The sequence below is a fragment of the Leptonychotes weddellii genome, chromosome 14, assembly GCF_054177405.1.
Source record: "Leptonychotes weddellii isolate Sample4059 chromosome 14, ASM5417740v2, whole genome shotgun sequence".
NCBI lineage: Eukaryota > Metazoa > Chordata > Mammalia > Carnivora > Phocidae > Leptonychotes > Leptonychotes weddellii.
In genome coordinates this window covers 15,304,664-15,329,412 of record NC_138382.1, presented here as the reverse complement: position 1 = coordinate 15,329,412, position 24,749 = coordinate 15,304,664, and the positions used below count along the sequence as shown (strand labels likewise).

The 24,749-nt window shown below is 44.6% G+C and overlaps 1 protein-coding gene across 1 annotated transcript in view; it reads right to left on the bottom strand.

The window, feature by feature from the left end:
* PCSK5 (proprotein convertase subtilisin/kexin type 5) overlaps positions 1–24,749 on the bottom strand; it is a 440,253-nt gene that overhangs the window by 22,072 nt on the left and 393,432 nt on the right. Inside the window, exons 27-34 of the mRNA XM_081804067.1 lie at positions 21,947–22,024; positions 17,555–17,638; positions 15,223–15,418; positions 11,833–12,050; positions 10,546–10,782; positions 7,522–7,752; positions 6,055–6,232; positions 1,184–1,401 (exon numbers count right to left, since the gene is read on the bottom strand). Of these exons, the coding sequence (XP_081660193.1) occupies positions 1,184–1,401; positions 6,055–6,232; positions 7,522–7,752; positions 10,546–10,782; positions 11,833–12,050; positions 15,223–15,418; positions 17,555–17,638; positions 21,947–22,024 (1,440 nt within the window). The remainder of the gene's footprint in view (positions 1–1,183; positions 1,402–6,054; positions 6,233–7,521; positions 7,753–10,545; positions 10,783–11,832; positions 12,051–15,222; positions 15,419–17,554; positions 17,639–21,946; positions 22,025–24,749) is intronic.

Here is a 24,749-nt window from a genome sequence, read left to right as displayed (position 1 = left end):
ACCTGAGCCGAAGGCAGACGCTTAACCGACTGAGCCACCCAGGTGCCCCGGGTTTTTTTTTTTTTTAAATGAAATGTGACTGTGTATAAAATTTATATAGAAAAGGGGCTGGAGGGGCGCCTAGGTGGCTCAGTCGGTTAAGTGGCTGCCTTCGGCTTGGGTCATGATCCCGGGGTCCTGGGATCAAGACCCACATTGGGCTCCCTGCTCAGCGAGGAGCCTGCTTCTCCCTCTGTCTGCTGTTCCCCCTACTTGTGCTCTCTCTCTCTGTCAAATCAATTAATAAAATCTTAAAAAAAAATGGGGCTGGAAATAGCCAAGATAATTTTGAAAAGGATAGCAGAAATGTACCATACCAACTACAAATATTAACCTAATAAGTTTTAACAATTAAAACATTGTAGGAGGTATTTCTTCAATGTTGAGAATAATTCACACTGATCATCTTTCCATGCCCAGCAGATGGGAATTTTTGATCACTCTGACAGTACTGTACAGGATGACCTGGGGGTGGCAAGACCAGAGTCGAAGTCACATTGCTGGTACTTCAGAAAGTTGACTGAGAGATGCTGAGAATGGAGAACGAGGATAGTAAGAATGAGAGAGATCTGAGTACAGAAATGCTTAGGAGAGAAAATCAGCAGATCTTGAAGTTTACCTTTGTTGGAGAGCAGGTGGGTTGGGCAGGAGGCAAGGGGAGGATATCGTTAAGGTATTGGTTGGATAGCGGGTCCATTAACAGAAAGAGTGACTATCAAAGGAAACCCAGATTGTGTTTACTCTGGGACATGTTGATTTTAGGGTTCTCTGGGACAGAGAAGTCGGTCTCAGGAAAGTGAGAATGGAGCTTGGGAGAGCTAAAGACAGACATCTTAAGTAGCTGTTGTAATAACAAAAATAAAACTCCCTAGGCAGATTCCAAGTTCAACAAGCAGAGGACAGAGCAGGTGGGAAGCACCTCCTGGGGGAGACGATGCCTGTATCTGGGCCTGGAAGGCTGGGAGGGTCTGAAGAGACGGCAGGATAGTGCAGGGCGGCCCAGGGGAGAGGTGCTGATGCTGGAGAGGATTGGCCGGGTTGGCAAGGGAGAGAAAGCTCTACAGGTGATGAAAACAGAGGGGCCAGGCAGAAAGGAATCCTCATCTTCCCATCTACACAGGCAAAATGACAGATACACCCTCACCTTTGCATTTGTCGCAGGTCGGGTGGCATCTCTCACACGTCCGTGTGCCTTGCTCCGCATAGTAATGCTCTGGGCAGTTGCGATGACACTCTCCCTTGGAGCGGAGTAGAAAGAAAAACGAATCGCAAGACAGGCAGTCGGTGGGCTGCGGGCCCCGGCATGCCTTGCAGCTCTTGCTGCACCTCTTGCACCGTCCTGTGGAGATTTCTGCGTAGTATCTGAAACCAAGGGGGGAAGCAAAGACTGAATAAGCTTTGCTCTTAAGTTGGGTGTGGTGGAAAAATCAGGGTGAGTTGCATGGGGTGTTCGGTTCCAGGCTGGGTGACTTAAGACTCTACTCGTTAACGTTACTCAGTAGATACGTTACTGTGGGCACATCTCATATTATTGCACTTTGCTTTATTGCGCTTCACAGATATTGCACATTGGGGCAAGTCTTTCGGTGCTGTTTTTCCAATACCACTTGCTCACTTCATGTCTCTGCCACATTTTGGTAATTCTCGCAATATTTCAAACTTTTTCATTATTATTACAATACTTGTTATGGACATCTGTGATCAGTGATTACTGAAAGCCCAGATGACGGTTAGCATTTTTTGGCAATCAAGCATTTTTTAATTTAGGTATGTAGATTGCTCTCTTAGACATAATGCTATTGCACACTTAATGGGCTACGGTATCGTGTAAGCCTAACTTTTACATATATGCCCCGGGAAACTGAAAACTTCATTTGAACGAGCTCCATTGCAATATTCACTTTATTGCAGTGGTCTGGAAGTGAACTGCGGTATCTCCAAGGTATTCCTGTAATGATACTAATAAATCTAATGACTCAGTTTTCTTATCTTTGAATTGGGCACTACAATATAAATCAGTTTTCTTATCTTTAAATTGGGCACTACAACCCCTCCCCTGCTATTTGTGAATTTTGAATTAGGTAACACACACGAAAGGACTTATCACATGCAGTAGAACCACAGTAATTATTCACTACTTTTACCTTCTCTATACCCATGTGCTTCTCCACTGGAAAATTCAAGCTTCACGTTTTGTTGACTGGGATCAGGGTATGGAAGATGTTTTTGATGTACCTCTGAGTGATTCTTCTAGTTTCGCAATTTAAAAAAACATCTCCTATCTTGAGGGACGCCTGGGGGTGGCTCAGTTGGTTATGCGTCTGCCTTTGGCTCAGGTCATGATCCCAGGGTCCTGGGATCGAGCCCCGCATCGGGCTCAGCTGGGAGTCTGCTTCTCCCTCTGCCCCTCCCCCTGCTTGTGCATGCTGTCTCTCTCTCTCTGACAAATAAATAAATAAAATCTTCGAAAAAAATCTATCTTGAAATAGAAAATGACATGAATGATGCTAATGTTTACATCATAATAGATGTAACCTCTGAAAAAATTTTTGGAGGCTAAATATAACCATAATCACTGTTCATTGCCTTTTAACTATGTACCTGGTAGTACACTAGGGACTTCATAGACATTATTTCACCTTTTGAACCTAAAAGGGAGACACTAGAGCCATGCAGTCTGGAGCTTGCCTTCTGGAACAAACTGCATGGGGTCAAAGTCAAGCAATTCCACTTATGAGCTGTGCAACCTTGGCCAAGTCTCACAACATCTCTGTGTCTCAGGTCTGTAATATGCGGCTAATGTTAGTAGCTAAAACTAAACAAGTTATTGTTGAGAAAATTGTTGGAACAGTGCCTGGCATATTATAAATCACACATATTCGTGATAATTATGAATCGTATGATTAAATCTCAAAGCAAACCTCATGATTTAGATATTATCATCCCTATTTTATGTAAGTAAAAATTGAGGCTCAGAGAATTTAGACAGTTGGCTTAATGTCAAACAGCTCACGAAGTGGGCTCCTGTGATTTGAACCTGTTTACCACTATAACAAAGCAGGGCAAAGTAAATAAAAATATTTCAAGTTAGATAGAAGAGAGAAAAGAAATCTTTGACAAAGATGAACTTCTAGATGAACTTCTAGACATCATCTGACCCTTTTTGGCATCTCTGGACCCCGGCACATTGACGCTCTCCTTGAAACTTGACGGTTTGCCCTTGGCTTCTCCGGCCTGAAACTATTTGCCACATGAGGTTCCCTAAAGCTTATTTCAGTTCCACTAGTCGTTGGAAACTAAAACCAGAGCAAGGTAGCGCTGAGTCTGCCTCTCCCTCGCCACCTGTCCCTGATCTGAGCGCTTGTACCTCAGTGGCCCAGCTTGTGGCAAATCAGGCCTTGTTTTACCTTCTGCCATTAGGTGAGGAAAAGTACTGCCGAGTCAATCAGTAAGCCTGGGGGGTGAGAGAGACAGGGTGATGAAGGGAGGACAAAGAAAGCATCAATCGGGAACTAAAGAGCTGATAAAAGCCACAGAAGACTTGAAAGAGAAATGGGAAGAGGTAGAAACACACACCTTCCCACACAGACAATACAGGGGCGTGAAGTCAGAAGATCTGATTTCTTGTTTTGGCCCCACTGTGTATGAGTAGCCTTGTGATGTTGGGCAAGTCACTTAACCTCTTTGAGCCTCAATTTTGTCATCTGTAAAATGGGGAGAATAAGTCGATCTCTGAGGATTGTTGGAGAACCAAATCATAATATAAAAATATATTCTGAGTAGAAATACTTTGTAAACTCCAAAGCAGCATACATGTTCTTTACTAATGTGATCGGTTATTTTTAAGATAGAAGGCCCCTGGGCTCCAGGGTGGCTCAGTCAGTTAAGCGTCTGCCTTTGGCTCAGGTCATGATCCCAGGGTCCTGGGATCAAGTCCCACATTGGGCTCCTTCTCAGCGGGGAGCCTGCTTCTCCCTCTGCCTACTCTGTCTGCCGCTCTCCCTGCTTGTGCTCTTTCTCTCTCTGACAAATAAATAAATAAAAATCATTAAAAAAAAAACAAAACCCTGCTCTGAGGTTAAACACTAAAATAATTATGGGTGTGGGTAAAGGGTTCGGAGGATCATATACCTGCCTTTCCGAGGCGAGGAGATTTACCATATGAGATTGATGCAACGCGCATGGAACATCAATTTTATAAAAGGAACCATTGCTGTTAAATATTTCCACTTATACCTCATTAATACCCCATTAAAGAGGTTTATGGCAACCCATGCCTCTCCTCCCCAGTGGGTAACTTCACATACTTCCCAATGTAAAAATTGTCTTCTTAATTCGATGGTCTACAACTATTTAGATGACAGGATTATGCCCTTTTGTGTAAAAAGTATTTAATGACTTGATTTGGGGGAGATGGAGATTCCTTTCATTGGATCCAGATCTTTTCGGGCACTTTCTGGAATGAAGGGGAAAGGCTAAGCCAGGTGGCCCTATTCCGTCTCTTGTTGGGTAGGGCTCTTTCTTCATGGATCCATATGGCTGGTGTTTTTCAGGGCTGAGGTGTGTGACTCTGTGCTGAGCATTGTAGTAAATATGTGTGAAAAATAAGAGGTTTTTTTTTTTTTTCCAGGTGCTTATAATTTTCTTGGTAAGAAATATATAGGAAGAATCAATTCTTTTTTTAAAAATATTTATTTATTTATTTGAGAGACATTGAGAGAGAAAGAGCATGAGTGGGGGTGGAGGGGCAGAGGGAGAGGGAGAAGGAGACTCCTAGCTGAGCAGGGAGCCCGATGCGGGGCTCGATCCCAGGACCCCAGGATCATGACCTGAGCCGAAGGCAGATGCTTAACTGACTGAGCCACCCAGGCGCCCCAGGAAGAATTAATTCTTGAAGGTCAAAATCTTTGTATTTTACATCCAGGTGCTCTTCATTAGACATGTGTGGAATGAATGGGTGAATGGATGAGGGCCGTGTAAAGCACCACGGTGAGTAATGCAGGCAGGAATTGCTAAGAACCGAAGGAAAGAAACGTGATGTCTCATCTGGGCAGAAGCATTGGGGAAAGGCCAAGGTGATAGCCTTTCAATTTGGGTCTGGAAACGCTCAGTGCCTTATGTTACTGATTGGGAAGGAAGAATTAGCAACGGGCCTGTAATCCATCTTTCTCTTTACTGGGCATTCCTGGCGGGAGAAAAGGGATGACCCGCTCAAATCCTCTTTCAAATATGCTGGTAACCAGACCTTCTGATAAATACACTAAAAGTTTTTCCTAGCAAAAAATGATAGAGTTCTTATTTATGATATGCTTTTAGGAGCATACATCTGTGTATCTAGGTTGCTTATGTAATTAAGCCTGTAAGTTGTAGACGTATGGGGGCATGGTAGATTGGAGTATTGGTGGCATATGAGTGGAAATATTTAATTGAAATTGTTCCCTTTGTAAAATCAATGCTCTGCATACATTGCTTAGACCTCACCTATTAAATGTGATCAGAACAAATCCTAATGCAGAAGAGGAAGGACCTACATTTATGGTCTTAGACTTCTCTAAGGGAAGAATGCTTTGCCTCTGCCTTGGGTTTTCTTGTACCTTAAAATTAGTAGTGAAGTTTGACGCATGATTCTAACTTGATGATCAACCCTTCATGTTTTCTCACTGGGTCACTCTGCCTCTCCTATGTCCTCATCCATTACTATGAATTAGCTGAAATCTTTTTTTTTTTTTAAGATATTTATTTAAGTAATCTCTGCATCCAACATGAGGCTCAAACTCACGAACCCAGGGTCAAGAGTCATGTGCTCTACCGACTGAGCCCCCCCAGGTGCCCCTAGCTGAAATCCTTTAGAGATCAGTAGATCTTGGTTGGCCTCTGATCTTCATTTCTTCCTAGCACTGAGACTTCATCGTGGTGTTCTATAACTTAGCTTCCTCATCTGCAAAATGGGTTTGCCATTAGTGCTGCCTGCCTGGTTTGGGATTAAATGAGGGAAACGTGTGTTGGGCACCTTACCCTTCCAGGCACTGCAGCAGGCACTCTTTTTCCAGCTGGAGCAAGCCTGGTTGGCAGGAGAGGCATTGTGTGCTGTGTCTCCCTTCACACGTCCTGCAGGAGCTGTGGCAGGGGACACATTGGTGGCTGTCCTCATCAGCATAGTAGCCCTCGGGGCAGTCCTGCACGCAGGTCCTGTCTGCCAAGGAAGGAAAAGAGTCTGTCTTGGTATCAAGTATGATGAACGTCTCCCAAACTTCTTCTCTGTGCTCCCTAGGGTGAACCATGTGGGAAGGGAGGATGCAGGAGGAATGAGATGGTGTCCTTGTGAGGGTCTTGCTTCTCAGATCTGTGTGGGTTGGGGAGATAGATGCTAACCCTTTCCAGGTCTTCAGCACGTTCATCTCTTCCTTCCCTCTCTCCTATGCCCCTCCGTTGCTCCTTCTTTTAGCTGAGTGCGCTTTGTCTCATTTTCTTTCTCACATACCTGTATTAGCCTAATCATGGAATCCCTGGAAACCTGAGGGCATTGCTTCACATCTGTGATAAGATCTGCTGGAGGTGGCCAACCTCAGACCATGCCAGACTTCAAGAAGATTTATTAATCCCTGGATGCAAAATCCAGGGGAAATTTTGATGAGGGGCTGAATCCCTGCATGTTTGTAAAGTGTCTCTCCACAGATTGCTTATTTATCACAAGGGAAAATAGTAACTAAGCACTGGAGACATTGGACAGCACTCTGAACAGATGACCACAGTTAGCGTCACCAGTGAGGGGCAGGTGACATCCTGGGTCTCCAGGTGGACACGACATCACCTGTGAAGTATTCTGGCTGAGAATGAATTATCTCTGTCTAATTGTGGGACACCTCACACAGACTTCAGTGGAGGGATAGGGACTGTATTCTTCTAAAATGTCAATATTCTATAGAAAAAAATGTCTGTGGAAATGTTTCAGTTTAATGGGGGCTACAGAGACCTGGCACCTGAAGGCAATACCTGATTGGAGACTGGATCCTGTTCCAAGGAGGAATTGCCAAAATTATAAAACAGATGATATAGTCAAGTATTGATGTTAAATTCACTTGCATCAACAACTGTACCATGGCTATGTCAAAAAGTATCCTTAGTTTTAGGAAATACATACTAAAGTATTTATGCAAAAGGAGTCATGATGTGTGTATCACATCCTCAGATGGTCAGGAAAAAATTTATTGTGGATTATGTAGGCATTACACATTGAGACAGTTAAGACTGAGCACGCGAATGATTAAGCAAATGGGACACCCAATTAGTGGTGGCCGAAGTGGGTGAAGGGCATGTGTGTGGCGTTCTTCATACTTTTTTCTTTTCTATTGGTTTGAAAATTTTCCAAATACAAAGTGAAAAATTAGAAAGGCACCAAACATCTGGGCACCAGGCGTCATGCAAGGTGGTTTCCCAGATGGAGGGAAAGAGAGAGCCCTCCTCAGAGGACACGTGACTCACTGAAAAGAAGGTTGTCCCTCTGGCAGGTGTGACACTGGTCCTCGGCAGGCCCCGTGCAGCGGAAGCACTTAGCATGGCAGGGCTTGCATCCCAGAGCCTCCACATCCCAGTACTCAATGGGGGCACATTCCTTGTGAGGCACGCAGTCCCCGTGGTGGTTGACCAGAAGGCCCTCCTGACAGGCCGTGCAAATCCCAGGTGATGAGCAGGTCTGGCAGGACTTGTGGCAATCTGTGGGCACGGTGGGGGCAGAAGACCAAGTGAGAGAGGTCCAGGGCGCCCCTAGAAGGTGTGTTCACACCCCTTCCCCTTTTCTTTCAGAGATTTCTAGGGCTCTGGGTCCAGGGCATGGGGGCCACTAGTTGGGTAGAGCCCTTAGGCTCTGGGTAGAGCATTCTTGTCAAATGAGAAGAAAAATGGCCATTTCACATTCTCTATAATATCTAGAGAACCCCTTCTTGCCGCATCCAGAAATATTAGACTCAGTGTGGTTACCAAAACTGCAACAAAACAATAAGCAATTCTGTAGGGTATGGTCATACACTGATCTGTGGCCTGCTTACCCCATAACTCTCTGTGGCCCTCCACTGACCTCCCAGAACAACTCGAGCTTATCACTAACAACAGTTGTTGGGATGTACTGTAATTGCCTGTTGATCAAAAAAAGGCCTCTTTTGTATTCATTGATGAATGCACAGTACCTGTGAGAGGACCTGGCATGTAACAGGCACTCAGTAACTTTTCTTAGACAAATAAAATCAAAACAATTCATCCCTACCTCGGGGTCTTGGCCATTGCCGTTCCCTCTGCCTAGAGTGTATGTGTGGTTCTCCTAGATGTATGTGTGGCTTGTTCCCTCTGTTTTTCTATGAGGTCTTCAGGATGCCTTCACTATAATTTCAACTCCATCCTGTCCAACTTCCTGTTCCCCTGCCCTGACTAACTTTTCCTTTTGACTTACCTTTTTTAGGGTCTGTCTGCACCCCCACCCGCCCCGTATTCTGTCTGTATTGTCCCTTGCTTTTCCCTAGGCCTAGAGGAGCACACAGTACATAGGAAGCCCCCAGTAAGTGCTCCCTGAATGAATAGACACATGGCATTATGGTCATCTCATGTTATCTAGATCAGGAAATTGAGGCTGAAGGTGCTAAGTCACTTGGCTGGAAATGGGCAGGGTTAGAAGTTGAACCCAGGAGCTTAATCAGAGCTCTTGCTATTTCTGCCCCAGTGCCTTGGGATAGGCGTGAGATTCTTAGAGGTGCCTATGCTCTCTCATAGAGGATAATTTGGATGATCCAAATGGATCCCAAGCCCTTGTGTTTCTTGGAGGAGATCCTGCTTGGTTCTGGATGCTTCTCCACATCTACCCAAATCTTAATTTTTCAGGTCAGGTTCTTTGTTTCTTCTTTCTGGAAAGTCCGGTGGCCACCCTGTTTCTTCCAGTACCAGCTTCCCTCAGCCTGCCTTTGGACTGGTGGAAGGAGCCATCGCCTTGTAGGGAAAGCCCTCAAGTTAGTTCCCTACGGTTGAGTTGGTCTGAGGGGAGCCCAGGCATCTGTACAGTGGTATTTTTTTTTTTTTTGAAGCTCTCCAGGTGATTCTAATGGGCAACCAGGGATGGAAACCAGGGGCCTTTCTCAATGAGAAAATTAAGTCAAGTAAATGTACTGTGAGGCCTGCAAAGTTCTCTGTATGGCAAACACCAGAGAAAGGCAGAAATTGACCCTTAGTTCCTGTCTGAGTACAGGCACGATGGCCTTTGGCCAAGTTGCTAAACTTCTCAAGGAAACTGGCCCCAAGCTCACTGCCGCCCTGTCTTCCACCATGTTCTAGTCTGTGGTCTTTCGGGTGGAACATTGACAGTGAAGAGTACCTTACATAAAACACACAACAAGGTGTGTTGATCATAGTGCTAGAGCAGAAAGCTGTGAGGAGTCAGCTCCATCTTCATGTCCTAGGACATGCAAATCGGTCTCCTGAGTACGTTCTGGAACGTTGGGGGGGGCGCTGGGGTTTCTCACCCTCAAGCTCTTGCTGCTATTGGGACCACCTCTGCATAGCTGTCTAGTGCTTGCTAGGTGGCGACATGGGGCAAAGTTACCACTGGCCGCCTAGCTGGAGTGAAGCCTGAAACTCTGGAGAAGTTCACCCAGAGTGATTCAGTGGTTTGAGAATTCTCATAATAGACCTGTTATTTTTCCTGTTCTGAGGCCAACAGTTGATACCTAGGGAAAACATAAGGAGGCATAAACGAGAGCAGATCCCTCCTTGAATGGGTTCGGGTTGATGTGCTGAGTGGGGGTCCCAGGGCAGGAGCTGCTGAAGCAGATGAGGAGCCACGGGGTCCGGGCGGGGGGGGAACCACAGGGAGAAAACTGATAAGGGACCCAAGAGGCACCAAGAAAATCCTCTGTGGCACGGTTTTCCCTGAGCTGCTGTCAACCTTTAGTGGCTTCAAGGTTTAAGAAAAAAAAAACAACAACCAACTTCCATTTTGGGTGACTTTTGAAGGCTCATCTCTGCTGTGAAACTTCACATGAGAATTCTTTTTGATCAGCAGTTCAGGGCCTATGTTGTGAGGAGGGTCAATCTGATTTGTTATTAAGAAAAATTACATGGTCAAAGCTTATGAATGATTCATTTAAAAAATACATAATGAGGGCGCCTGGGTGGCTCAGTTGGTTAAGCAACTGCCTTCGGCTCAGGTCATGATTCTGGAGTCCCGGGATCGAGTCCCGCATCGGGCTCCCTGCTCGGCGAGAAGCCTGCTTCTCCCTCTGACCCTCCCCCCTCTCATGTACTCTCTCTCATTCTCGCTCTCTCAAATAAATAAATCTTTAAAAAAAAAAAATAATGAATTAGAGCGGATTCAAAAATCTGCTTTGTTGAGCAGGAGGGAAACGGATGGGATGACAGCTCCGGGGCTGGAACCCTGCAAACCCCAGCACCTGCTTTGTCTCAGCAGAAACCCATCATTGTGACAGCCTCCCTGGGATGCTTGGCCATACACACGCAAGTCTTTACCTCTGCAATCCTTAGTCTCTTTTTCATAGTAAGTTCCCACTGGACATTCGTCCAAACACTGTCCATCATAGAGAACCAGGGATGGCTCGGCACAGAGGTCACAGTCATCCGCTGAGGGGCCACTACACTCCAGACAGTCTTCGTGGCAGGGGACACACTTGCGTATGTCTGCATAGAAGCCGTGGGGACAGGATGGATGACACATATCCTGGTACAGGAAGGACCCAGGCATACACTCTGGAGGAAGGAGGAAGCAGCAAGTTACCCCACTGGGCACAGGAGAAAGGAATTCGTTCCTTCTGGAGTGGGCTAGCCTGTCCGGACCACACTGGCTCCTTTGACCTGAGTGTTCCATGCATATGCCCCATGCCAAGCCTGCCAGGGCACATCCCCCACATCTCTAAGCTTTGGGAGAGAAGACCACATATGGTGGCCTGATGACATGGTGCTGGGTTTACAGCCCGAAATGACCTGCCCCTCAGAGGTGTAAAAAATTGCAGAGCTGTGGCAGACCATCTATGGCTGAGATGCTGGAGGTATTGTTGAAAACCCGAAAAGCATGCTCTATTCAGCCCCAAAGCGGCTTAAACATTCTTGCATTAGTTATGTTTTCATTCACTGATAGAGTAGATCAGTGACATAGACATGGTAACTCAGCGTGAGGCATGCGTTGTGGGTTTCTTTCATCTGTATTCATTCTCTTATTTGGGGGGAAACCAAGAAAACGCTTTGGGTCACGCCAAGGGAATCCTTTTGATAGAACAGCATCAGTTCAATGGGTCTTGCTCTGGAGAGGAAATTAGCCCTTCTTGGAGATAATTCCAGAGAAAGAATTCCTAGCCAGAGTGCTATTCTGAGTCTTACCGTCTTCGCCTGACCTTCTCTTTCCTATCTTTTGTAACACTTGCAATTCTCTAGCTTCCTCTGTGTTTCATTAATATAAGCCTCCCTATAAGATTTTGTGCACAAAGAGGCAGGAACTTCGGGTTCTTATCTAGATCTCTAGCAGCTGGGATGGTGCTTGGCGCATCCCTAAGTGCTCAGTACACCTGTGTGGAAGAAATCATGCAGAAAAGGGGCTTTCATTTGTCTTAGCTTGAAGAACGCCCTTGATTGCTTCAGTGATGTGCATGGAGATGATTATATTTCAGGAAAGATAAGGAGACTGGTTCCCTCCATTCTGTATAGCCCCCCCGCCCCCCCCACCCCCCCCACCCCCGCCATGGTTGGTCCCCAGGGGCGGTAGCCTGGGGGAGCCACACTCTCCCCTGGGATGCTCCCATGTACCTTTGCATGTCTTCTCATGGATGCAGTCCTGACACATCTCAGGGCAATGCTTGCACACCCCCTCCACGGCCACATGCCTCTCGGGGCAGGCTTCCCGGCATGCTCCCTGGTGCAGGATGAGGCTTCCTTGGCAAGAGTGGCAGGTGGTGGCGTTTCCTTCGCATGTTTTGCAAGGAGAGCTACACTGCTCACATGTGCTGTCTTCTGCATAGAAGCCCCTGTGGGGAAGACAGAGCACAACTGGAGATGCTTTCCATCCGGGGAAGTGAGTCCCGCCTGGTGGCAGAGGGCTTGGGACTGAAAGACACTGGAAGGACGGCAGCTATTGTCGGGCAGAACGAGGCAGTCAGATTTGCCGAGGAAGGAGGGGTCAGAAGCCAAATCCGGGAGGAGAAAAAGGAAAGGGACAGGTGTTATCCTTGTGAATTTGGTTGGTTTGAAAACCACTTTTGTTAATGTGTATATAGTTTAGCCACCTTCTGGTTTCCCTATTTTATCTCCCAATTTTTATTCTTTCTTCTTCTTTTTTTTTTAATTAGAAACTTATGTTAGAGTAGAAAATGCTTTTTATCCAATACATTTTTAATGAAAAATTTTAATTTAATAAATTACTGAATTTAGTCCTTAATATAAAATGTTCATTCATAATTAAAAACTTATTTTTACAAAGCTCTAAAGGTTTAATGCCCTATAAAATTGGAACCACTTTTGCTTTCGGATGCTCTCAGCCAACCTTTGGTGGCTTTTTTCAAACATGCACATATAATGTTTGCACGCAGCATCAAACATATTTGCAGTAGCTGCTCGTGGAGGATATGTTTATAAGAGTGACTTTCTTCCAGGTGGAATCTGGCGTCTGTATATATATATTGTACCTCTAGTGATTACATTATCACGCCAGAGAAATCTCTCACTGACTGATGAACACAGTAACTACGAAAACCTCAACCTTTTCAAATAGATTTGGAAGATGGGGGAAATTTCGACAGTTTTTTGAAGAAAAAAGCTGGCGGGAAGAACTGGAACGTGCAGAAGCAGGAAAATCATAAACCGTTGTAGAGAATATGGACTTCTGATGTTCTAGGTATCTTTTTTTTTTTTTTTAAGATTTTATTTATTTATCTGACAGAGAGAGACACAGCAAGAGCAGGAACACAAGCAGGGGGGAGTGGGAGAGGGAGAAGCAGGCTTCCCGCCGAGCAGGGAGCCCGACGCAGGGCTCGATCCCAGGACCCTGGGATCATGACCTGAGCCAAAGGCAGACGCTTAACGACTGAGCGACCCAGGTGCCCCCCGATGTTCTAGGTATCTATTCCAGTTGTTTTCTATAATTTTCATTCTATTTGTCAGCTGTTGCCATAATAGGCTGAGTGGCAGGACACTCCCAAACTCATCACCCATGTATCTGCAGGAAGGCAGATCTAGGCTGAGCTTGCGCTGAAAGAGGCCAATGTCATTGTAGGGGCAGAGGTCATGCATGTACTCCGGGAGAAGGAGGCTGGGCCCTGAGATACACACTGGATTCAGGTCTTCTTCCTGTCCCTTTATCTTCCCTGGCACAGGGACCTCCTGGGGCACATTCTTCTCTTAGCCATGACAGAGCACAAGAGGGCCAGTTCATCCAGACAAACAGGTTGTAAGCCTCTCTGCTTCCCTTCTGCTAACATCCTGTTGGCCAAAGCAAAGCAACCCGGCCCAAAGTCAAGGGTCAGGGAAGTCCATTCTGTGTCTGTGGAAGTTGCTGCAAAGGGACGAGCAGGGGGCACAGGTACATGGGGAGGTGAAGAATTGTAGCAAATAACTCAGGCTGCTCGAGTCCTTTTTGAATCAATGCCAATAATGGATCCTATACGGCATCTTTACTTGATGTTTTAATTAACTCATTCACGTCTGTTTCATCATTCTTTCAGCCATTCTTATATTTATTCAGGAAACAAAAGTGTATTGAATGTATCAGGAAGAAATGGGACGGGGTGAATAAAGGTTACGTATCTAATGTAGTTTTACGAAAGAAAATTTGGAGAAGGAGCAGATTAGTAGAAGAGAGGAAACCAAATTGTACCCAGATGAAAGCTAAGACCAGGCTCCCTTATACAGTAGTATCTAGTATCTTAGCATTTTTGGACCAAATGGAGAACCTTCAGTTGATTATAACTTAGCTTCCGATGTCAATTCTTACACCTAGTAGGTGCTAACTATTTATCTGCGGAACTGAATTGAATATGCTTGGCTTCTCCACTGGGCTGGAAGTTTCTTGAGTACCCTGACTTACGTTTTTACCCTATAGGATCTATTTCAGCAGTGGATACAGATACTAATGATCTACCTCTATCATAGATCTTGTAGCTCTACCATCAAGTTCTTTTAATCAGTGGGAAATTTCTAATTGCTTCAAACAGATTCTGTTGGTCACTTCCCCAAACTCCTTCCTCACCTCCCTCTTTCCAGTCTCCCTGCCTGACAGTGTTCTGATTTTATTTGGGTGTGCAGGGGTGAATTTTGTGTAGCCTAAACCGATCCTTCTATTTCCGTCCTTCTCGCCAGAGATCATTTTTGGAAGACGGAAGTGAAGCATTCTGGCTAATGAGATGTGAAGGGAAGTCAGAGGAAGTTTTCTTTCCTTTTAAAAAGAGATGGAGGAGGAGAAACGTGCCCTTTTCTGTCTCTGGTTGTTGTCGTGTAGGGTGGTGAGGTTTGGAAACGGGGCAGACAACATGGCTCAGGGGCTCAGGGGAGGACAAGCTGAAGAAGATTCAAGGACAAAACAGAAAGATTGTGGGTCTTTAATGAAGTGTTGGCCGCTGATGTAACCAATGCTGGGTTTTAACCTTTTTGTTCCGTGAGATAGTAAACCCCACATTGTCTCAGTCATTCTACTTAGAATTTCTGTTGCTTGTCACTGAAGGTTCCCAGATAAACTTTTCCATGTGCTGTTTCCACTCATTTTTACATCCTGGAGCTGGACCCATTGATGGGAAGAGAAGAGGAATTATAAACCAGAGGACTGAGGACACCATGAGGAATCAATCAATAATTCACCAGGTATGATTCCATATTTATTATTTATACCTCACACCTCACCTACTGTAAACATTTAAGAACACATTCATGTATTCACAGCCTTAACTTTTGTCATGGAAGGAAGACAACTCCTTGATCATAACCACAAGGTGGAAAAAGAGCGTATTTTCACAAAGGTCAAAAACACATACATATCACAGTCACAAGGGCCTGGTTTGGCTGCCGTGGCTGACAGCGACTGCGTGTCGAGGGGACAGTTCCAAAGGCTCTGTAACCAGGACGGCATCCTCTGGTGCAGGAAGGAATTGCCCTCCAAGTACAGCAGGAGAATGAACCCGAGTGGGACGTGGAAGGAAGAGGGACACTTACTCAGGGCACCTGGTGTAGCATCTGCCTTCGTGGAGGAAGAGAGGGAAGTCCAGCCCCGTCCGGCACGTTCTGCAGAGATGGGCTCCAGAGCAGGAGGTACAGTCCTCCATACAGTTCTCGCAGTGGCCACTCCTCGCCGAGGGCCATGTGCCTTCAGGACAGGAGGAGACACAGGCCTGGGCCAGCAGATACGTGCCTAGAAACCCAGGGAAGAAGGCAGAGCAGACCATCATCACGTGGCAGGTCCAATGGCACAGGGGTCCATGCAGAGGACAGATGCCCCCGGCAGCTTTTCTGAACCTCTGCAAAGACCCGAGAATGTGGAATGCTGCTTTCCGGCAAACCAAAGTATTTGTTAGTGAGGCTCAGTCTTCCACATTGAGTTAAATCTCCAGAAAGGAAATCCACAACAGAGGCTTTTGCCCTGTTTTCCTTCCTTCCTTTCTTTCTTTCTTTTTTTCTTTCTTTCCTTTCTTTCTTTTCTTTCTTTCTTTCTTTCTTTCCTTTCTTTCTTTCCTTTCTTTCTTTCTTTTCTTTTTCTTTCTTTCTTTCTCTTTCTTTCTTTCTTTCCTTTCTTTGTTTTCTTTCTTTCTTTCTTTCCTTCCTTCCTTCCTTCTTTCTTTCTTTCTTTTTTTCTTTCCTTTCTTTGTTTTCTTTCTTTCTTTCTTTCCTTCCTTCCTTCTTTCCTTCTTTTCTTTCTTTCTTTCTTTCTTTAATTTATTTGAGAGAGAGAAAGAGTGCATGATGGGGGGGAAGGGCAGAGGCAGAGGGACAAGCAGGCTCCCTGCTGAGCAGGGAACCAGATGTGGGACTCGATCCCAGGACCCCAAGATCAAGACTGACTGAGTCACCCAGATGCCCGCTTGCCCTGTTTCTTTTACTTTCCTGCAGGTCACTATGGGGCTTCCCTTTCCCCAGTTGATCTGTCTATTAACACCTTGGTCTGTCTTCGTGTAAGGCCGTTTTACATGTGCAGCTCAATAGAGTCTATTCTTCTGCTTCTGGAATCCTCTCCTGCTAGGACACTAACATAGTGGCAACTCCTCCACCATCCAGCACCACCTGGAGTGGACGGTCTGCCTACTTATTCTTTTTTATTTTATTTTATTTTATTATGTTAATCACCATACATTACATCATTAGTTTTTGATGTAGTGTTCCCTGATTCCTTATTTGCGTATAACACCCAGTGCTTCTTAATTGAAAAAAATCAGATAACATCATTATTGAAGAAAACTATTTTAAAATCACCCTTCACTCCCAAATCCCAAGAAAATTCCTTCAATTTTTGGTTATAAACTTTTATATTTCGTAGGGGTAGAATCATGGCACACCTGAAATTTTAAACTTTTGTGCCCCATCTCATGATGAACATTGCACCTTCCAACATAATGACCACTTTAATGGTCACTTTTAATTCTTAACTTCTCACTGTTAGTGTACCATGTTAATAAAATATCCCCAGAATTCAGGGAAGTTGCTATTTCTGATGTTTTGTTATTGTAAATGATGAAGCAGTTCATCTCTTGACCTGTTAAGTTTGTTGTTCTTGGCTGGGGCGCCTGGGTGGCTCAGTCAGTTGGGCATCTGCCTTCAGCTCAGACCATGATCCCAGGGTCCTGGGATTGAGTCCCGCATTGGGCTCCCTGCTCAGTGGGGAGTCTGCTTGTCCCTCTCCCTCTGCCCCTCTCCCCTGCTCCTCGCGCTCTCTCTCGCTCTCTCTCAAATAAATCTTAAAAAAAAAAAAGTTGTTGTTCTTGGGTTTTTTTTTCTCTCCTAAATTCAGAAATGAAGAAGGAAAGAATAAGTAGGGTATTTACCCTCTACCCTACCCTAAGTTCTCTTGTTTTGGCTAATGCACTTTAAAGAGTAATGGAACCTCTAGAAATGTCAGGTACCCAGAGACCCTAACAAAATCTCTGGCCAGATCAACAGATGACTTCATCATGCCTTTGGATAAGAACATTGGCATTTTTCTTTTCATTCTCTCTCTCTCTCTCTCTTTTTTTTTTGGTCCTTTGAAAGCCAGTTTTGTTTGTTTTTTTAAGATTTTATTTTTAAGTAATTTTTACACCCAATGTGGGACTCGAACTTAAAACCCTGAGATCAAGAGTCACATATTCTACCGACTGAACCCACCATGCACTCCTGAATACCAGTTTTTGTTAGAGGTCACTGTTTGGGCCCCTGCATTTTTCCAGAGTAGCCACAGTGATAGGAACAGTGAGGACTGGATCAAGTCCTGCAAACCTTTTACGTAAAAATGCCAATACACATGAGTGACAGTGAATTGGCTTGGCCACAGCCACTTCTTATCATACTCCATACTGACCTTTCGGACACGAAGTGCACAGGGTCATAGATTCATTGCAGGTTTTACAAGAAGGATGACAAGGCTGGTGTCCTCTCATAATGTCTGTGTAGACAGAAACCAGAAGTCAGTATCCTTTGAACAGGCTCATAGTATTACAGCGTTGGAAAGGATCTCATGGGTAATCTCATCTTCCTTCCTGCCCAGAATAGAATCCTTTCAATTTTGCATTGGCTAAACCTCCACAGTGGACTTTATTCATTTATTCATGTATTTCATTTATTTTTTTCTCTTCCTTCCAATTGATTATCAAGACATGGTTTGCAAACTTCCAGTGACAGGATAGTCTTAAATGCAACGGGCCTGTTTGAACTAACAGGTGTTCCTTCTCTCATATATTAAAAATCTGTGAGGGTGTGTGCTTGTGTGCATGCATGCATGAAAGTTTTCTAGTTAAAGGTCATCACTTCTTTCACCAAGAGTCTTAGATGACCATTTCTCTTCACTCCAAGAGGATAACAGAATTCATTGTGTCTTTTATGGGGTAACTTTTTCTTTTCCTTCCTTCCTTCCTCTCTTTCCCCTTTTTTTTTTTTTTTGTTCTTTGGAATCAGGTTTCAAAATCCGTCAATGTTTGGGTTTCTGTGTTCTTCAGAGTAATCACTGTGGAATGCAAACCTAAATTTATCTCCTCTCAAATCATCATTAAACATTCACCTAATGGAGCCACCTGTGGGCTTTCTGGTTGGTCAGGTGATAGGCAGGCCATCCCAGGTCAATACACCATTCCCCTGGGAAACATTTGAGGTGTTCCTCTCTCCCTTTCCCCCCAAGAGCATTCCTTTGGTGACCAGGCTTTTCCAGGGAGTCAGGAAGTCCACAGGACAATTTCAAAGACCTACAGAATAGCCTTGGTGACATCACTCAATGAGTCCACGAGATCTTGACCGAATCTCAGGAGCTGCTTGGGAATCAGCATAAGTCTCATAGGAGAGAATTAGAAAAAGAAGATCTAGCTCAGGATGTGTGATAGGAATGATCCAGACCCTCAGTTGACTGTTACTATTGGTATCTTACGATCACCGTCCCTCTCTTGCTTCCTGCTCCTTTCTGCTCTTCCTGAGAGTCAGTCTGACAAAGTGGGTTCTGTAGGCACACCTGCTGTCAGAGCCCAGCTGTGCCACTTATGGGAGGGTAACCATGGATACGGTAATTAAACTCCGAGAGTCCTATTTTCCGTGTCTCTAGAATGAGAGCAAACGATCGTTCCCTTATAGAACTGTCGTGGAGGCTAAATGAAACAGTGTGTAACGCGCACACACAGCGGCTCAGTAAATGCTAGACCTTCTGCTTCCTTCCTCCCAGTTTCCTCCTTGGTTACCATACTTCCCCATTTCCCAACCTTAGGCTTTAGTTCTCTCTCTTTTCCCTCTGTTCCATACCCGGAGTGGCACCGGGAGGGTTTGCTTGGTTTCTCTGAAGGCGCTATGGTTAATAAGCTGCTAAGATTCGCTACAGAGGAAACTAGACTCAGAGGTAGGTAGGTAGACAGACAGATTGGTGTGGATGTAGATACAGATGTGTAGACATAAATGATCATCCTGCCATGCTAAGTGGCCGTTCTCTTCCTAGTCTGGAGAGAGAAATATGCCTTGGTTTTCCAGGAGACTGACTCACTGCTGTACTCTCCCTGGGGGGAGCTGTTAAGAGCTCAGTTAGCCTTGTGCGGAGCACTGTCAGGCACAGGGTTCTCACAGACAACAGGAAGCTCCACAGGACCAAGGCCTTTTTAAACTGACAGTCTCACTTAACCCAAACGAGAAGGCGGCAGAGATGAGCAACAATTCGGTTGCCAACATCAGTCCTCACTCACTAACCACCTGGGAGATGCAGATCAAAACCACAATGTGAGATCACCTCACACCTGTTAGAAGGGCTAGGATCAAGAAGAGATAGCACGTGTCGGTGAGGATGTGGAGAAAAGGGAACCCTTGTGCCCTGCTGGAGGGGCCATAAATGGGCACAGCCACAGTGGCAAACAGTACGGAGGGGCCTCACAAGATTAAAAATGGAACTACCCTATGATCCAGCAATTCCACTCTGTGTATATAACTGAGGGAAATGAAATCACTGCCTTGAAGAGATACCTGTCCTCAAATGTTCATAGCAGCATTATTTACAAGAGCCAAGACATGGAAACCACCTAAGTGTCCATCGATGGATGAATGGATCAAGATGTGTCATATGTGTATAAAGGAACACTATTCGGCCATAAAAAAAGGAGGAAATTTTGCCATTTGCAACAAAGGGATAAATCATGAGCATTAGGCTAAGTGAAGTATGTCAGAGAGAGAAAGACAAATACCATATGATCTCACTTATATGTGGAACCTACAAGGAAACCAAAGACCTAGAGTAGATTGGTGGTTGCCAGGTGTCGGGGTTGGGGTGGGGAATGGGTGAAAGTGGACCAAAAGGTACAAATGTCCAGTTATAAGATGAATAAGTGCTGAGGATGTAATGTCCAGCGTGGTGTCTACAGCTAATACTCTATTAGCTGAGAGAGTAGCTCTTAAAAGTTCTCATCACATACATGCACACACACACAAAAGGTAACTATGGGGGTGGTGGATGTGTTAACCTCATAGTGGTAATCATTTTGTAATATATATGTATATCAAATCATCACATTATGCTGGTTAAGCCTTACAATGTTGTATGTCAATTGTATTTCAATGGAACTGAAAAAAAGATACTTAATGGCTGAGCGTTCTTAAAAAATAATAGCAAAATAATATTTATCAGAAACACCTTGACCATCTTTAATATTATATGTCTAGGCCAGGGGTTGAATGTTTTTCCCCTCAAGGTTTGAATTTTTTATTTTATCATTTTTTTTAATTTAATTTATTTATTTGAGACACAGAGAGAGAGGGATGCCTGGGTGGCTCAGTCGGTTGGATGTCTGCCTTCGGCTCAAGTCATGATCTCAGGGTGCTGGGATCGAGTCTCATGTGGGGCTCCTTGCTCAGTGGGGAGCCTGCTTCTCCCTCTGCCTGGCGCTCCCCCTGGTTGTGCTCTCTCTCTCTCTCTCTGGCAAATAAATACAATCTTAAAAAAGAGAGGGAGAGAGACAGAGAGCTGGAGCGAGCAAGAGCACACGAGTGGAGGGGTGGAGTAGGGAGAGAGGGAGAAGCAGACTCCCCACCGATATGGGAGACGGAACTAGGGCTCGATCCCAGGAAGCTGGGATCATGACCTGAGCAGAAGGCAAACACTTAACTGACTGAGCCACCACTCAGGCGCCCCGATTTTATCATTTTTATACTAAATTTTTTATTTAGAAAGACATGAGCTTTAATGGGTTTTCTCACATTTTTGCAAAATATAATGTATATATCTACATATGTATTTATAATTACGTGTATCTCACATTCTGGCAGTTTGAGATTTTACTGGGATACCCTGGATATAAAATTCTGTAATGTCAGCATATGTCCACTAGAGGGTGCTCCGTACACACAGTTAACAGCAATTAAGTGTGGGCAAGGGATTGTCGTTCCCCGCCACAGCTTTTTATCATAAAAGATTAGTGACTTAATCACAAGTAAATTTTGACTTTGATCATAGTTTCTCTTTTTTTTTCCGCTCCAGAAATTCTGGACTGGACAAGACCTCAAAGAAAAAAAAATCACCTTGACCAAGAAAATATAGTGTCTGTCCTTTAGAAATGACTATAGCTAAACCATATAAAACGGGAGTTTTATTTAAAAAAAATTTTTTTAAAATAAGCAATACTCACACAGTTAAAAAAAACCAACAAAACTGAAGAAAGGGAATATATCATAAAGTATCTCTCCATCCTTTTTATATAAACTGTATCTATTCGCAGTGTTTATCACATTGCTTTTTTTTTTTTGGTAATAATGTATTTTGGGGCTCATTCTCTATTGGCGCATAAAGAACCCCCTTGTTTATGACTCCACAGCATTCCATTGCATGGATGTATCATACTTCATTTTTCTAACTGGTAACTGTTGGTGACCACTTCGGGTTTTTTTGTGTTTTTTTTCCAATCTCTGCTATTTCAAATACTACTACAGTGACTGGGAAGGCCAAAGGTGCTTTTCCAGCCTATTACAGATCTGCAAGGACAGAGGCTTTTCTTGATAGCCTCTCCCAGATATAACCACTCAGCACATCAGGAACGCCCTTAAATGTTCCAGAAAGCTCCACTGCTGAGTTTCCTCCCGGGTCTTTGGCCTTTGAGCATCTACGTTGTGGTCACCACCTCCTTCTGTTTTTACTTGGGCACCCCCATTTGCTCCTTGTAGCCCAGCTTCTTTGGGTTGGTTTCTACGTCACAGAGGCTTTTGATTCAGTGTGATGATCTTCTCCCTATTTCCCTGTTACCTCTTTCGATTTGAAACTTCCGCCGTCGCTTCTGTGGCAGGCTCCTCACCAAAGATGGGCTTGCAGTGGGCACAGGCTCTTTTTTATTAGAAAAGAAAAATAAAGTGTTTTATTTTTTTAATGCAAGAAAGATGAAGAAGATCAGTTTCGCCTATCACCTTACCACCCAGAGATGCCTGCGATGTAGACGTCCGCACGTAGATTTCCCATCTTCGTGCTGAATGTGTGAGTATAATCACGTATATGTATTTAATCATTTATGTCTTCTGTGTATATAATACCGACCCTACGTTTTTTCTTTTTGAATGATTTTATTTATTTATTTGACAGAGAGAGAGCACAAGCAGGGGGTGGGGAGCGGCAGGCAGGGGGAGAGGGAGAAGCAGACTCCCCACCAAGCAGAGAGCTGGATGTGGGGCTCCATCCCAGGACCCTGGGATCATGACCTGAGCTGAAGGCAGACCCTTAACCGACTGAGCCACCCAGATGCCCCTGCATTTGCTATTATAAATTTTATAGGCATATTCTCTTGCTATTAAAATTCTTAGCATACACTGTTTTTAATGGATTATGTATTTGCATGAACCATAATTCACTTAATTTTTTTCTTTTGTTACATTTTTAGATTGCTCCATCTTTTTTTTTTTTTTTGGTTATTATAAATAAAGCTGCCATTGACATCTTTATACATAGTATTGGCTAAGTCAGGACTCTGCTTGGCTCCTAGGCATCCCAGCTGACCACTATTTGCTGCCTTCTTTCTGGGACTATTCTTCCCCAACCTAGGGCCCCCCGAATTACTTGCTTTTGACAGGGAGGACTGTTTTGAAAGTGAACTAGTGTTTCCCATGTTAAGACTGGGTCAGGTTAAAGGGCAAGGGAGTAGTTTAACTTTTGTGTCCTCTTCTGTCCTGGGAGCTTTATGTGGGCTCTCCCATTTAATTCTCAGAATGACCTTGGCTGAAGCAGTTCCATGTTCTTATTTTATGGATGAGGGAACTAAGATTTCAGACAGGATGAGTAACTTGTTTAAGGTCGCACAGCCAGTAAAGAACAGAGCCGGGGTTTGAACCCTGGTATGCTTACCTCTAAAGCCTACATCCACTAGAGAGACTTTTTAGTAATTAATTTGGATTTTAAAATAGTTCGGTCGAGGTCAAAGCAGTGGTGTACCGGTAAAATGGCTCTTTGGAACACACGACAAAAACCTTAAATTGTAGTGTTTGCTGATTTCCGTGGTGTAAATACTCCCATCGTAGTTGATTTCAAGCTGCCGATGGTTTAATGATCCCCTATTGAAATTCCTGGATATTTGACAATCAGGGCAAGTGGAGACGCATGGTTCCTTCAGGGATCCTGTGGGCCAAAGGTTTAATCATTTACTCATCCAGGGTCCTGTGTTTTCTTCACGGAGTGCTGGTTGGTTAATTAAGTAAAAATGAGGTCCTCATTTCTACGCGAGGCAACTGTGTATATCTACAAAGTCCTTCTAAAAATCAGATTTTCGTGGCATCTCTAAAGCCCTCGAAGATTCAGTTACACATAGGCAGCGTATCTGCCCACCGCTGAGATTTATTTTTTACATACGGCTCTCAGTGCTTGTGACTGGCTCTGGGATTCCAGGCTTCCTCAGGGCATAGGAATCAAAATCAAAAGACAGGCTAGTGAGAAATTGTTAGGATGTGGTCAAAAAGTTAATTCCCTGTGTCTGCGCTTTGTAGATTAAACTATCATCAGCATATGTAATTAGAGCCCGCTACAAACACGGTTTTAATCGATGATGGAAATAGGTGGGTAGGGGAAATGTGCAGGAATTATTCTTAGGACTTTCCGGCACTACCAGGGGGAAAACCACTTAAGAAAATCCAAATGATTTAACAGTCATAGAGTAAACTGTTTCCATTCCCAACAATGGTTTCAGGAAAGCAGCAGAACCTGTGGCCTGCCACGCCTGAACGTTTTCACCCATGGTGGCTCGTGATGCCCGAGTCCCTGTGGAAGCCATTAGCAGCCTATTTCACGTTGGGTCTGTTGCTGCCACACAGGGGCACTGGCCTAGGAATCTTCACAGGGTGTTAGTGACTAGGACAGGGGATCTGGTAGGGATCCGTACTCTGGTGCAAGTGATTCTTTGCTGGCAGGAAGAACAGAGTTGAGCCGCCATCTTTGGAGATGAGTTAGTCTTGGTTGGAGGCTTGGCCAGGCATGGTCCAATGTGTAGGGAAATCTCCATCCTTGGACTGGGGCAGGAGGTGATGCCACTGCGTGTTTAATTAACGAAGAATTACGGTCCTCCCATCGTGAGCAGACCCTTTATTAAGAGAGGGGTTTGGCGAAGTCTAGTTGGATTTTTATTTCAAGGCTCTTTCCCCAACATGTACTGGCACAGACCGTGGGGGGCGGTTGTAGTCTTTGGGTGCAAACAAGCTCTGATTGTTTCCTCTGGGAGGTCATGTGGGTGAAGGAGTGGACTGGAGTTTGTCCCATTTTACCTTTCCTATGTGGATCTGCAACCGTGTTGAAAACCACACCACCACCTTGCTGAGGGCACCTAGGCAGCTCTGTTCTTCTAAAATCATTCTGTCCATTGTCTGGGCTCCCACTGAGTTGACCCAGGATGACTGCCACCTGCTTAGCATCATCTTAAAGGGGAGGCTAATTAGTGCCTGTTTTCTGGAAACTTCTGCCCTCCTATTATACCCTCAACCTTGTTGGGATTTTTTTTGTTTGTTTTTTTTGTTTTTGTTTTAGTTTTTTAAGAGTTAGAAGTCAGGGGAAAGATGTAGGCATTTGGCTCAAATAC